Source organism: Piliocolobus tephrosceles, chromosome 19 (genome assembly GCF_002776525.5).
Source record: "Piliocolobus tephrosceles isolate RC106 chromosome 19, ASM277652v3, whole genome shotgun sequence".
Taxonomy (NCBI): Eukaryota; Metazoa; Chordata; class Mammalia; order Primates; family Cercopithecidae; genus Piliocolobus; species Piliocolobus tephrosceles.
The window spans coordinates 15,448,360-15,464,044 of NC_045452.1; the positions used below are offsets into that span (position 1 = coordinate 15,448,360).

The 15,685-nt window shown below is 44.0% G+C and overlaps 1 protein-coding gene across 5 annotated transcripts in view; it reads right to left on the reverse strand.

Moving 5' to 3' along the window:
* LARGE1 (LARGE xylosyl- and glucuronyltransferase 1) overlaps window positions 1-15,685 on the reverse strand; it is a 622,406-nt gene that overhangs the window by 312,882 nt on the left and 293,839 nt on the right. For all 5 annotated transcript variants that reach the window (XM_026447731.1, XM_026447729.1, XM_026447730.1 and 2 more), the window contains one exon: window positions 14,771-14,853. In XM_026447731.1, coding sequence (XP_026303516.1) covers window positions 14,771-14,853 — 83 coding nt within the window. The remainder of the gene's footprint in view (window positions 1-14,770; window positions 14,854-15,685) is intronic.

The following is a 15,685-nucleotide window of genomic DNA, read 5'->3' on the forward strand; positions in this document are numbered from 1 at the left end:
TCCCCAGCATTGAAGGTGGACCCTGGTGGAAGATGTCTGGGTTATGGGGACGGATCCCTAAGCTTGGTGCTGTCCTCACAATACTGAGTGAGTTCTCACGTGAGCTGGCTGTTTAAAACGGTGTGGCACCTCCCACCCTCTCTCTTGCTCCTACTTTCACCATGTGATGTGTCTGCTCCTCTTCACCCTTCTGACATAAGTAAATGCTCCCTGAGGCCTCCTCAGAGGCCGAGCAGATGCTAGCACCATGCTTGTGCAGTCTGCAGAACTGTGAGCCAATTAAATCTCTTTTCTTTCTAAATTGCCCAGTATCAAGACCCAACCCCCCAGCCCCCCGCAGAGACAGAGTTTGGCTCTTATTGCCCAGGCTGGAGTGCAGTGGCACGGTCTTGGCTCACTGCAACCTCTGCCTCCCGGGTTCAAGTTATTCTCCTGCCTCAGCCTCCCATGTAACTGGGAATACAGATGCCCGCCACCACACCCAGCTAATTTTTGTATTTTTAGTAGCGATGGGGTTTCACCATGTTGGCCAGGCTGGTCTTGAACTCTTGACCTCAAGATCCGCCAAAGTGCTGGGATTACAGGAACGAGGTACTGCACCCACCCTCAGGTATTTCTTTACACAAGAACGGTCTAACAGGGCTGACTACAGGACTTGAATATGTGCAGATTCTGGATACGTGGGTTTCCTTGAACCAATCCCCACTGTATACCAAGGGAAGACTCTGATAGAACAAGAAAGGAACAAAGGTGGCAAAGTACAGAGCAGGTCTGTGAAAGAACAATAGTCATATTTGGGTGGATCATACAACAACATTTACTGGACACCTGCTTCATGCCAGAAATAGGGAGCATAAAAAGAAAAAAGAGAGATCATGTCTTCAGGACAGACTGGGCTAGAATGTGTGAGTTCCTAAGAACTGCAAATTGCATTCTCTCAGAGAAACAGCCAGACAAGGTTTGGAGGCTCGGCAGGAGCAAACAGAAGTTATAAATCTGGGAAGTTTTGACCTGGTTACAGAGCAGAAGTTGGACCAGTGTGGGGTAAGAGGAGCAAGCCCTAGAGAAAGAGATGCTGCAAACATTAGGATGGGGCTTCCTCCTTCAATCTTCTTCTGCCTCTGGTCTATTTAAAGCATCTCTCTAGAAGGCTGAGTAAATCCAGAAAGAAGCCTCAGCCTCACCTTTGTGGCAACAGTAGGTGTCTGCATTGTCAAAGGGAATAGAGTGTCTCATTAGCTTCCCTGAGAATACGAAAATGCTTAATCAGAAAACACATGAGCCCCTCAGCCCAGGTGAACACCAAGACCTTGGCAGTTTGCTGACACTGTCTCAGCAATCAAAGGCGGGCTATCAGCAGCCTGTGTCTGACTCCTATCAGACAGCATGCTTGAGGGGTTCCATTAATATTCCACTTTGGGTACCATGATAAGAATTTGGGCCCAGACTGCAGTTCCTGACAGTGGCCTTTCTCTTTTAGGCTCACCGAGCCATGGCACAAGCACCTGAAAATACCGGCCAGGCCACCTTTCCTGGAGCTTCTGTGTGAGCCGAAATAGTTCCCCTGAGCTTTAACCTGTAAATCTGACTGCCAACCAGATGGCCCCACTTCCACATCCCACAGGTCCCTGGGAATCAAGAAGACCCCAGTTTCAATGCTACTACACACCAGGTTTCCAATGGTTTGTGGAGTGTTTGTCTGGGACCTGTCTCTTCTTTCGAATATAAACTCCTTGAGGACAGAGACTGGGTCTTGCATTTACTGCTGCATCCTAGCTCCCAGAACACTGCCTGACACAGTAAGCAGGGGCCTGTGTTTATTATGCAGGACTGCATGGATGAGTGGCTTCCTCAATTTCCAAAACAGAAATCAGTTTTCCCTCTCTTGGTCCCTTATGCAGGTTTCCCCTTGAATTTCCTGCCTGGGTTAAAGGTGTCCCATTCACCCAGCCTCATAAGCTAGAAATGGGGGCACGCCCTGGGCCCCCTTCCCAGCTATATGCCACACACTCAATCAACCTCAAGTCCTGAAAGGCAGCTTAGCTTAATGGTTAGGAGCTGGGTCTTGAAAGCACAACTGCCTGGGTTTTTTTTCTTAACTTGGTTCTGTCATGAACAAATGTTCAAACCTGGGAAAGCTTCTTCATCTCTGAGTCTCAGTTTCCAAATCTTCAAAATGGGCTTGATCAGAATAGCTCCTACCTTATAGTTATTGTCAGATCGACTGAGCTAAAACACATGCAGTACTTAGAACTAGGACTGGCAGAAAGTGAGAAAATGTTAGCTTCATTATCCTATCCAACCTTGGGGATATCTCATGAATATATTCACTCTTTTTTTCTCATGAATATATTCACTGTTCTTCTGACTGTCTTACTCTCTCTGATATATCCTCTAGCCCCTAAGCCATATGCTCGCTCTAATGTAATCACACAACCCCTTGCCCACTGTACAATATATAAGCCCCAGCCTCTTGCATGCAGCAAACAAGACCTTCAGCGATCTCACCCTATCTGTCCCTCAAAACTCATGTCTTCACACCCCTTCCTTAAACCCTGCACGCCAGCCGTTTCTCCTTCAGTTTTGCCTGTGACCAGCTCCTGCTCCTCCTGCAGGAATAAAGTCAAGAGCCACATTCCCAGGGAAACCTTCCACGACCACCCCACCCAACACAGCCCCATCTCCCCCATCACTCTCCATCCCACTGTCCTGTCAGATTTCTTCCTAGCATTTATTACTACTGGAAAGCTCCATGCTAACCTCCAAGACTATCTCCTACCCTCCACGAGACTGTCAGATGTGGAGGACAGAGCTTCTCCAGCTTCACAAACTACGTCCTCTCTTGTTTACTCTCTCTACAACCCCAGTGCTTAGAGAGCATCTAGCTGGTCTCGGGTGCAGTTCCAGGGTTGAGCATGCTCTCCTGGCAGGCTTGTGCCCATGCTGTCGCCTTTTCCTGGACCATCTACACTTCACCCCGCTAACTGCGTCTGGCCTTCTGGTCTCAAGTTAGACACCAAGGCTCTGAGGAGGCCACTCCACTGCGTTAGATGCCCTTCTTAGTGGCTCCAGCTGAGTCTATGCTCAAACCTTAGTTCAGGTCTTTGAAATAATCTACTATTTACTTCTTTGTTCCCTGCTAGATGGAATCTTAGCATGGGTGCCTTATTTTGTTAATAACCTTATCCCTAGATTTTTTCTTTTTTACAGCCCCTTACAGGTAGAAACACTCAGTGATTGTTTAAGGAAAGAATAAATAAATAAACACATGAATAATTACCAAAAAGATCCAAATGCCCTCAGTTTGACACAATTGCCAAAGAGATGCAAATGCCCACAGCTTGACACAATTACCTGGAAGTTAGGTACAGAGACACTTAGAAAAAAATGTAGGAGCAAATCTTTTAACATTGGGTTAAGTAATTGTTTCTTAGATATGATACCTGAAGCGCAAACCGTGAAAGAAAAAAAAAATAGATTTCACTGAAATAATTTTTAAAAAACACTTTCTCTCTTTCTGCTGTCTACCATGTGAAGACACAGCAAGAAGGTGGCCATCTGCAAACCAGGAAGGGGGTCCGTCCCTACCAGAACCTGATCTCAGACCAGCACCCTGATCTCAGACTTCCCCAGCTTCGGAACCATATGAAATAAATTAGTGTTAAGACAAAAAAAAAAAAAAAAAAAAAAAAAGAGGAAGAAATTTTGTGCTTCACAGGACGTGATCAGGAAAGTGAAAAAGAACTACCAGATAATATTTTCAAGCATATATTTGATAAGCAACTTTTATCCGCAATATATAAAGATACTTTCCAGCTCAAACAATAAAAGGACAAGTAAGCCAATAAAAATTGAGCAAAGGATTTAAATTAACCTTTTCTCAAAGAAGATATACAAATGGCCAATAAGCACACGAAACGACACTCAACATCATTAATCATTAGGAAAAAGCAAATCAAAACCACAATAAGTTACTTACCCACTAGAATGGCAAAAATAAAAAAGATATATAACAAATGGTGATTAAGAATTTGGAGATATTGGAACTCTCAATGGTTACCGGTGGAACTGTAAAATGAAGCAGCTGCTTGGAGAAACAGTTTGGCAATGTCTCAAAAAGTGAAGCATAAAAATAAAAATATCTATAAAAATATGAAAACAGATGTCAACACAAAAGCTTATACAGAACATTCTTAGCAAAATTGTTCATAATAGTCAAGAAGTGGATGGCCGGGCACTGTGGCTCAGTAATCCCAGCACTCTGGGAGGCGGAGGTGGGTGGATCACCTGAGGTCAGGAGTTCAAGACCAGGCTGGCCAAGATGGCAAACCCTGTGTCTCCCAAAAATTAAAAAAAAATTAGCTGGGCATAGTGGTGGGCACCTATAATCCAAGCTACTTGGGAGACTGAGGCAGGAGGACTGCTTGAACCCAAGAGGCAGAGGTTGCAGTGTGCCGAGATCGCGCCATTGCGCTCCAGCCTGGGCAACAAAGCAAGACTCTGTCTCAATTAAAAAAAAAAAAAAAAAAAAAAAAAAGGCGGGGTGGGGGGACTGAAATAAACATCAGTTGATAAATGGACAATGCAATGGGGTATATCCATACAATGGAATATTTCTGGATAATTGAAATAACTGAAGAACTGATACATCCTACATCAGGGATGAACTTTGACAACATTCTGCCAAATGAAAAAAGCCAGTCCAAAAGACTAAATATTTTATGATTTCACTTCCATGAAATGTCCAGAACAGGCAAATCCAAAAAGACAGAAAGCAGATGAGTGGTTGGTATGAAATGGGAAGACAAGGAAATGAGTAGTATTGGGGCTGGGGATTTCTTTTTAAGGTTATAAAAATGCTCTGATATTAAATATCGAGGATAGTTGCACAATTCTGTGAATTTACTGAACAACCACTAAATTGTACACTTTTAAAGCGCAAATTTTATCGTATTTACTTATTCATCTCATAGGAATAGGTAAATATTGGAATGTGGGTCTGACCTGCATGTTTGGGAGAGGGAAGCAGGTCTGCTCTCCTTCTGTTTCTGGGCTTCCTTCTCTAGGGGGATGTGCTAAGCAGTAAATGGTGTGCCCACGTGGGAAACCCTGCAGTTGTCCAGGTTGGCCTCTGACCGGGACGTAAGTCCAATTCATGGAGACATAAGTGAGAGCCCTATTTGTGGACACAGTTGAAAGAACATCCTGTATTCAAGACTCACAGCAATAAAGGAGACTATTTCATTCTTCATATGTGTGACTTCTGAGCCTCATTTCACATTTGGTTCCTAACTCAGGAAGGTAAGAAATAGTGTTAATGACAGAGCCCTGCAAATTCCAAAATCAGCCAAAGCCTGTGAGTCTACATCCTATTCTCTTTTGTTCAAAGGGAGATTAGCAAGAGTTAGACAGATGTTAAGGACATATTTACACCAAAGAGAATTTCACCAACTGCAGATAATAAAAACTCATTCAGAGGAATAATTTTCTCAATATATGATTCAAGGCGATTCAGTTTTATATTTGTATAACATCTAAAATAGTCTTTTATGCCAGCTACCAGTTATAAATACATTTGCGAGCATTGCCTGAGGCCTATTAGGAAAAGCTTCTGCCTGGACAGGCCAGCTTTGGTACGCATCCTAACACAAAGTGGTCCCACATGGCATGCCTGGGTTACTGCCACCCAGATATTGCTTCAGGCACCAAGTGTGGTCCACAGACAGACCAGACCACAATTCTACACCAAAGAAGGAAGCAAGGATGTGCTGCTTCTCCAGCAGAGCCTGCAGACTTCACTCTTAATGAGCAACGCTCCTGCTGCCTCTGGTTTCCTTAACTGCTCCCTTGTTCCAGGGTGAGATGCAATAAATACGGTACTACAAAGAGGCGAAGACGATTAAACCATTGCTTTCTTCCTGCCACTCTTTCTTATTTTGTCAGGATTGCCACGGTCCCTCCAAGGCAATCTAGGGCCTGTGTTCATTAAAATATACAAGGACATTTGAGCTGAAATAATCTTTAATTATTCAGTTTACAATGCAATGGTAATCTTAGGAAAAGAAAGCGTCTGTGAGAGCAACTGGAATTCTCAGTGAATCTGTTGCACTTACAGATTTAACAGGACTCGTGTCAGAAAATCACCACAGACAGAATGAGGGGTTTTCAGTAAGTCTTTCATTTGAGAGTGGCCAAGTGCCTTTGAGGATATGGGAAGACTCAAGGACAAGTCAGTGCCGTATCACAAAAGCTTTCCAGAAAAGAAGAACAGAGCAACTTTCAAGTAAAATCAAGGCTGGGCACGGTGGCTCACGCCTGTAATCCCAGCCCTTTGGGAGGCCAAGGCAGGCGGATTACGAGGTCAGGAGATCGAGACCATCCTGGCTAACACAGTGAAACCCCGTCTCTACTAAAAAATACAAAAAAATTAGCCAGGCATGGTGGCGGGCGCCTGTAGTCCCAGCTACTCGGGAGGCTGAGGCAGGAGAATGGTGTGAGCCCAGGAGGGGGAGCTTGCAGTGAGCCGAGATCGCGCCCCACTGCACTCTAGCCTGGGCAACAGAGCAAGACTCTGTCTCAAAAAAAAGAAAAATCAAAAGACCTTCTAATGCAGTAAAAGCAGCATGGATTGTAGGGGCTGGCAGAGCCCAGGTTGGAGACTGATTCACCTGTGACCTTGAACAAGCTATTCAACCTTCCTGAGCCCTGGTTTCCTCATCTGTTTGTGGGGATAATGGCATCTACTGCACTAGGTTGGGATGACATTCAAATGCAATAGCCCATGTGAAGCTTAACATCTTCACTATAAAAAGCAGTTCCCTTTGGTTTTAATATTTGTGGGTATGACCAAGTACCATTGATTTCTTACCTGTTCAAAGATATCACCTGCCCATGTTATTTTCTTCAGACTTACTAGAAGTACCAATGCCCAGGCCTTTAAAACCTGTACTGATTCTACACTTAACACCTCAAAAATACATACCTAGAAGGGGTGAGAACTGATAGAGGCAAAAGGCAGACAAATGCCTAGACAGAAAGGAGCAGGTCCCTGGTGAAATCCAACCTTCAAGCCAGAAGCAGTCCTGGGTAAATCCTTGAACTGGATTGAGAACCCACCTGCCTGTTTGGCATGCTTTCCTCTAATTCATCCACATCCTTCCCCTATTTTACACATACCTACCCTTTCCTAATTGGTTTTCCACACTATCGTGCCCACCTTTGTGTGGTGTCTTTGCTTTAACCTCTTTTGCATAGTCACAAACTAATCAGCATGCATTTCCCACTCTGAGCCCACAAAAAGTCTTGCGCTTAGCCATATTGGGAACTCTCCTGCCTTTGGGTAGGGGGACCACCTCTCCCACTAAAAGCTGTTTCATCACTCAATAAAACTTCCCATCTTGCTCATTCTTTGAGTGTCCGTGTGCCTAATTCTTCCTGGTCACGAGGCAAGAACCCAGACCTAGCTGAGCTAAGGAACAAAAAATCCTGCATCAAAATGATTATGGAGATCACAACGTCTACACTATCACCCAAAATGAAAATTAAAAGAAAAAGTAAGAATAATGAGGCCGGGCACAGTGGCTCACACCTGTCATCCCAGCACTTTGGGAGGCTAAGACAGGCAGATCACTGGAAGTCAGGAGCTCGAGGCCAGCCTGGCCAACATGGTGAAACCCCGTCTCTACTAAAAATACAAAAATTAGCCAGGTGTGGTGGCAGGCACCTGTTATCCCAGATACTTGGGAGGTTGAGGAAGGAGAATTGCTTGAACCTGGGAGGCGGAGGTTGCAGCGAGCCGAGATTGTGCCACTGCACTCCAGCCTGGGTGACAGAGTAAGACTCTGTCTCAAAAAAAAAAGGCATAAAAATGATAACTTCTTTGCGGTGAGAAGCTCAGATTCCGAAGCTAGACTGCCTGGTTTCCAACCGGGCTCTGCCCATCTTCTCCCTGAGACCTTGAGCCATGATTTAGCATATTGTTCCTTAGTTTCACTCTCAGTAAAATGGGCATCATACTAGTGCTCACCTCCTGAAGGCATATGAGGAATCAATGCATTAGTATCTGGAAAACACTTGGAACAGACCTTGATACAGAGCAAGAGCTACATTTGTATTTGTTAAATAAATAAAATACAGACAAGTTTTACAAAGAGCTTATCTTCCCATATTCAAAACGGGGCTCTATGGCAGGTTGAGAAACAAGTCAAAGCTCCAAGATGTAGAGTCATTCGCTTAGCGTCACCCAGCTTAGTCCTGATCGCAGCAGAACCAGAACCTAGGCCTGCTTCTTTGTTTTATTCAAATTCTATGCACAACTTAGACAGTTCTACAATGAATTCGAGCCTGAATAAGGGAAAAGACAATTAAAGGCAGATACTGGTCATGAATATGCTCTTGCATTCACCATGTCCTTCAGGGGCACAAGTGAGGTTTAAAAAAACAAAACCAAAACAACTACTTGATATGCAAAGTAAGGCAAATAGCCCAGCTTCATCCTGCCAACAGGGCTATAGAGTATGAGAGTTAGTAGATCATGCTAGCAAACAAATATTAATTTTTTACAAGCTGATCCACCTTCCTGCCCAGTAGGTAAACATTTAGTTGCTAAATAAATATTTCTTCTCTCTGCTCCCTAAGAGTTTAGTTTCTTTGAAGACCAGCAATATTTCCCAGTTTATTTGCAACTGGTATTGGAGTCACAGGCATGCCCCCCAATTTTCCTCTGAATATCCTGCCGTCTAGGTGATACAGACATATATTTGTGCCATTTTCTACTGGGTAACAAACAAACCTTTGTTCTTTATAATTTGTATATGTTTTTCTCATCCATCTTTCTTCTTCACCATAGAGGTTGTATGGTGACATAACCAAAAATATATTTAACACTGAAAACAAAAACAAGGTTATGCCCAGGCACAGTGGCTCACACCTGTAACTCCACCCAGCTTTTTGGGAAGCTGATGCAGGTGGATCACCTGAGGTCAGGAGTTTCAGACCAGCCAGGCTAACATGGTAAAACCCCATCTCCACTAAACAAATACAAAAAAAATTAGCCGGGCGTGGTGGCGCATGCCTGTAGTCCCAGCTACTTAAGAGGCTGAGGCAGAAGAATCGGTTGAACCCAGAAGGTGGAGGTTTCAGTGCGCCAAGATTGCGTCAAGACCAGGCCACTGCACTCCAGCCTGGATGACAGGACAAGACTGTCTAAAAAAAAAACAAGATTACCTTTATTTCTATCACCCAAACACAACGTGCAAAAGTTCTATTTCTTATGTATTTTCTGCTAGTCTGTATTTTGACCCTGTATATGTGTACTGTCACATATATGCATGTGTTTATATATTGAAATATATACTATGCATCCCATTTTAAATTATATTTTCCCTTTTTTTTTTGAGACGAAGTCTTGCTCTGTCACCCAGGCTGGAGTGCAGTGGCCGGATCTCAGCTCACTGCAAGCTCCGCCTCCCGGGTTCACGCCATTCTCCTGCCTCAGCCTCCCGAGTGGCTGGGACTACAGGCACCCGCCACCTCGCCCAGCTAGTTTTTTGTATTTTTTAGTAGAGACGGGGTTTCACCGTGTTCGCCAGGATGATCTCGATCTCCTGACCTCGTGATCCGCCCGTCTCGGCCTCCCAAAGTGCTGGGATTACAGGCTTGAGCCACCGCACCCGGCCTATTTTCCCTTATTTTATATAAGCATTGCTTCATGGTATACCATACTTTTCAAAACTGAGTACATGGTTTACTATAAGAGAATGTTCCATTTTTTATTCTGTTCTTAAGTATTATCCAATTTTATAATTACAAAGCAATATTTTATAAAAGGCTTTTCTATTGTTAGGGTTATCTTTTTAAGGGAGAGTCCCTAAGGTGGGCATACTGGGTCAAGGTCTTCCCACATTGTATGAATTTCTCTCCAACAGGTCACAGCAATTGTCAGTGTTGGCATTAGTGTGCAAGCGTGCCTTTATTCCTCTTTTACTATCTTTTAAAAGATGTCATCAAGCATATGGCAGAAGTAAAATTGATTTGATGTAACAAAGCAAGCCTTAAATGAAAATTTGCTAAAAATCTTGTCTGGAAAATAAATTTAATTACTGTAATTAACAGTAAAAGCCAAAAGAAGCATCCTGCACCACTATTATTATACTATTATTAACATTAGTAAGGTACTTCATTTGTCAATGTATTTTATAACCATGTATTAGTTAATCCCCATAATGTGCTTGGGAAGCAATGAAGCTATTTATAGCTGGACTTTCTGAGCCGAAAGTCTTTCAAAAGTCCTTTTGTCTTGATATCTCAACTCATCACCAGCATATCAATTCACAGAATCATTCCCATTTGTATAATTTCAGGGATGACAGGAGCTTCCATGGTAATTTGGTCCAAGGTGGTCAGTAGTCATTAAAATGGTGTATGGTAAATGCACCTGACAGCAACAACTTAAGCATACCCTGAGAATGACCCTGTATGACAGACGCACCTCAGTGTGTGTTCTGAACTGGAGAATCCAGGAGAGGCCAACCTGGAGATTCATTCCTTGTCTATAAGAACCTTCGGAGCTCCCAAACTGTCCCACAGAATACAGGCCATAAGGGGAATTGAGGCCCTGAGTTTTGGGGTGATTGAAGTGGTGCGACTTTGCAACCTCCTGGTGCCACCCCCACTGGAGGTTGTTAGGGAAAGGGTGCTGGTATGGGTAGGCTTTGTGTCCCCACCCAAATCTCATCTTGAATTGTAATCCCTATAATCCCTATAATCGCCACGTGTCGAGGGAGAGACCAGGTGGAGGTTACTGAATTATGGGGGTGGTTTCCCCCATGCTGTTCTCATGATAGTGAGTGAGTGAGTTCTCACCAGATCTGATGGCTTTCTAGAGTGATCTTCCCCCTTCACTCAGCACTTCGCCTTCCTGCCGTCTTGTGAAGAAGATGCCATGATTATAGGTTTCCTGAGGCTTCCCCAGCCATGCTAAGCTGTGAGTCAATTAAACTCCTTTCCTTCATAAATTACCCAGTCTCAAGCAGTTCTTTATACTAGTATGAAAATGGACTAATACGGGTACGAAGTGAAAATGTTATATAAACTGCGTGCCTTTCATAAGTAGTTGCAGTTTTCCTGCCCAGCCTGCTGCTACTGCATCCTAGGGTTCTCCTGACCAGCCTGTTGCCACTGGGCTGTACATAAGGCAGGGCTGTCCAGCCCACTGCCGCTGGAATCTCTTCCCATATATGTAAGCTCCCAGTTAAACCCAACGTCTCATTTGCTGGCCCTGGGTCTCTTCTTTCACCTCTTGAACCTGGTGCCATGCCCACTGGAGTAGACAGGGGCTCAGCATAACAAATGGGATGCAGAATTTTCATAGCACATACTAAGGATTTGCTTTCTTCTCAAGTCCCCATGCTGCCTTAAAAGTATGACATGCCATCAGCAGTTAATAATACTACTACTGCTATTTTTAAATTTAACATCTTTGTGCTGCACTGTTCCTGTAGGAGTAAAAGTTTATACCCAACAGGATTCTTACAGTTTCAACAACTATTCGATTATTTGATTTGCAGCTAAAGCAACAGGAATAAAATTTATACACAACACCAGAGGTTTTTATGACCTTTAACTTTGTCATAATTGACAAGTAGCATAATTGAATACTTTTAATCATGCAAAGGCCCTTTTGTAGAAAGTGGGCTTTTTTGTTGTAGTTATTGTTAACCAGGGAGGGACCTGATACCTCATGGCAACAAGTAGTAAACACATAAAAGGCTGAAGACCACTCATCTACTTCAATGCTTAGTGTACAAAATGCCTGGTTTTAAGCCACAGGATGAAGGCCGTAGTACTGAAAGGAGCCTTCAAAACTGCAAGAGAAACAATAACAATGGGGAAAGGGCATATCACCTCAGTTCAGAGGACAGTAGGTCAAGCCCCATTTGGTCATTCTTTATCTGGTGTTCCCATTTCCTCCTCAAATATACAACTAAAATCGTAACTCCAACTGGACAGCGCTATGATGAAGAACTGACGAAGAACTGACAGCCTCTATAGTGAACTGTTATCTATTTGTTGATTGCTTACTTCTCCTATCCACTTCCTCATTCAGGTTGGGCAGTGAATTTGACACTTGCTAACTTGCCAGCTTGCTGCAGGCACATAAGGGGCCCAGCAAAAGAAACGCACTGGTGAGTCCAGTAGAAACAACTGAACTAATATGAAAATGTTTTAGACCAGTAAGTTTTAGGGTGAACTGACACACAGCAAAAGTTAACTGATTAAAACAACTAAAGTCTAAAGAGTTAAAATGGCTGGGGGCAGTGGCTCACACCTGTAATCCCTGCACTTTGGGAGGCCAAAGCAGATGGATCACCTGAGATCAGGAGTTCGGGACCAGCCTGGCCAACATGGAGAAATCCTGTCTCTACTAAAAATACAAAAATTAGCTGGGTGTGGTGGCGGGCGCCTATAAAGCCAGCTACTTGGGGAGGCTGAGGCAGGAGAATCACTGAAATCCAGGAGGCAGAGGTTACAGTGAGCCAAGATTGCACCATCGCACTCCAGCCTTGACGACAAGAGCGAACTCCGTCTCAGAAAAATAAATAAAAATAAAGTTAAAATGACCTGCTAAAAAATCACTCAGCTATATAGTGTCATGAATGTGGAACTGAACTAAGTCTGGGCTGGATATATTAGCTAATTGATTGAATAATAAATATCTTCATGTTCTTTATTAATGAACTCCTCCAGATTGACTTGTCAAATAAGTTAACATTTACTGAGCATGTAATATGTGTCAGGTACTTTGCTAAGATATTAGGGACATAGAAAATGACGGCATGGGTTCTGTCTTCCAGAAAGCCCACATTCTGCTACAGCAGACCTATAATGAATAGATATATAAAACATAATGTAATAAATCTAATGATGGAAAGATGCACAGGGTATTGTGGGCTGGTAGACGAGAAACCCCAATCCAGGCAGAAGGTTGGCTTCCTGTTAGAAAAGATGCTTATGTAAAGTCTGAAAGACTAAGAGGGAGTTTGCCAATGTGAGGGTGGGAGGATATGGAGAAGGAGGGAGAAATGGGTAGACAGAGCAGTATAACGAGACACAACAGGCCGGACACGCTATGCGGGGGCTGGGGAGCTACAAGCAGTTCAGAGCTGCTGGAGTCTGAAGTCAAAGCAAAAAGAGGAGACAGAAAGCACCATGGAGATCAACCTGGTCTTTGTGCCATGGTAAAGAGGTTTGATTTCCACCCCTTGACAAGGAGAAGCCGCTAAAAGGTTTTGAGAAATCAGATGTGCCTGTTTGAAATGTCATTCTGGACTCACAGCAGATGATCTGAAGAGTAGACACTGGGGAGGCAGGAAGGATACATGAAGGTGAGAGGACAGGTGGCCCTGAACGACATCAGTTGCCGTGGGGATGGAGAGAAGGGGGGAGAAAGTGAAAACTATCTCAGAGGGAGAATCGCAAAGCACTGACTGCAGATGGGCTTGTTGGAAGACAGAGAGAAGGTGGAACCAATGATGAAATCCCAGTTGCTTGCAGGGTTGGTAGGTCTGGGAAGCCCACCATGGCTCCTATCTTTGTTTATGCCATTGACAGATTCAGGTGCAGCATTTTACATGGATCTCTGTTCAGTTGATCTCTGAAAACTTTTCACCACTATTCCTACTATGGAGAGCCTCCTGGATCCTGACTCATCCACCCAATAGATTTCCATGCTGTTGGCTACAGCTGTGGATAAGCTTCATCCAAACCCTTGGCCAGAGTGTTAAAGCAGAGCCAAGGGCACTGGCTGGAACCGTGAACGCCATTCTGGATAGGACCCTGGGTATGTGTAGACACCAATCAAAATAGTGAGGAACAGAAGAAAAGTTCCCAGAGAAAGCAGAAGCCAGTGCTGGAAGTGTCACAAGGAGAAGGGATGAGCATCCAGAGGCATTATCACTTCCAGGTAGAAGAAGAACCAATCCTTAAGATGATGGTTCCCATGGGGGATCCATCAGAGTCAATGGGGATCATCCACAGGTTGGGAAACTTTAATGTAAGGCAGGACTTTTTTAGTCAGAAATGCCCAGTAGTGGGACAGCCACATCAGAATAGAGGAAGTCAGTGGAACACCACCAACTAGGTGGATAAAACAAGAGAAATTTATTTTCCTACCATCTATGCAGCTAGAAGTCCAACATCTTCTGAGGCCGCTCTCTTGACTTGCAGATGGCCTCCTTCTCAATGTATGTTCACATGGTCTGTGTTTGGCACATGTCTGTATCCTAATCTCCTTTTTTTTTTTTTAAGGACACCTGTCATATTAGATTAGGGCCTACTATAAGGACCCCATTTTAATCTAATTAAATACCCTATCTCCAAATACTGTCATATTCTCAGGTACCAGGGACGAGGGCCTCAACATAAGAACTGTGGTGGACATAACTCAATCCATAACACAACCTACCGACAAGGATGTATAACAACTGAGGTCTGGTAAATGCCAGGCAGGGGAAGCCGATAGAGAGACCGAAGCATCAGATGTGAGGTATCCTTTAAGACTGCATTAGGTCTGAGAGTTACAATTCTAAACATGGCAAGACAGCACCTAATCGCTGTCATTAAACATTGTTAACACAATCATCTCCTCAGGGTTTCAGACAAAAATTACACTTTTATGGCAGCTAGAATGATTGATGAGAAATTCTGCTGTTATTTAACCCTTCCCCAAGGAAATCTCTCTCTGCCCACACAGCACAGAAGGTGTTCTTACCTATGGAACAGGACGGATTTGACCAGGGTGACGACATCCCGGCTGGCATTGTATCCGGCGCACACAATAGCAACGTGGATTGTCTGGGAAGAAAAAAGGACAGGGTGAGCAGTCAAACAGACGGAAGAAGGCCTTCCTGGTGCTTCAGATCACACTAGAAAGAAAAATGGCCCTGATTTCTTTTTGGCATCATTAGAAAACAAAGGACACCGTCTGCAGCTGCGGAAAATAACTCAAGACAGTTTTATGAAGGCCTTTTTAATCGGTTTATGGAGCTATTATCATTTGGAAACCATTAAGTCTCCTTCCAATTACATTTTGGGGACAAGAGAGATGGTGATTGGCTCAAATAGGCAAACAGTGAGTCTCCTGTCCCCAAGCTGAGTGACAATGACAACTGGTTAAACAGAGAGGAAAGAAATACGTCCTGAAAGTATGAACCAACAATCGGGGATCTCACACTAAGAAGTTATGGCTCGGAGAGTTTGTGAAATGTTCCCACAAGATGTGTTGGGTTAGAGTCAACCTAATAAAAGGGCCAAAGGGGACACATGGACACCCCTGCACCCCATCTGGGATACAGTTCAAAGAATGGAAGACTGGCAGAACTGAAGGGAACCCAAAGGGTCATCTCAACTAAGTAGCCAGGAGCATGGGCCTCAGACATGAATCCTTGAACCCACGGTGACCCTGGGAGAGCTGCAGGGTCCACTAACTCATTGCCACTTAAGCATCACGACACGTGTCTTGCAGGATGGTGCTAAGGAGTGAGGGAACAATGCCAAGAGGGGAATATGCTGCCCACCACGCTGAGTTCCAATGATGCCAAAAAAGGACCTCCAGAGCTGGGCTTCCCAAATGGAGTGCCGAGGCACCCCAGTGTGCCATGATCGAATTACAGGTGACAAATATACT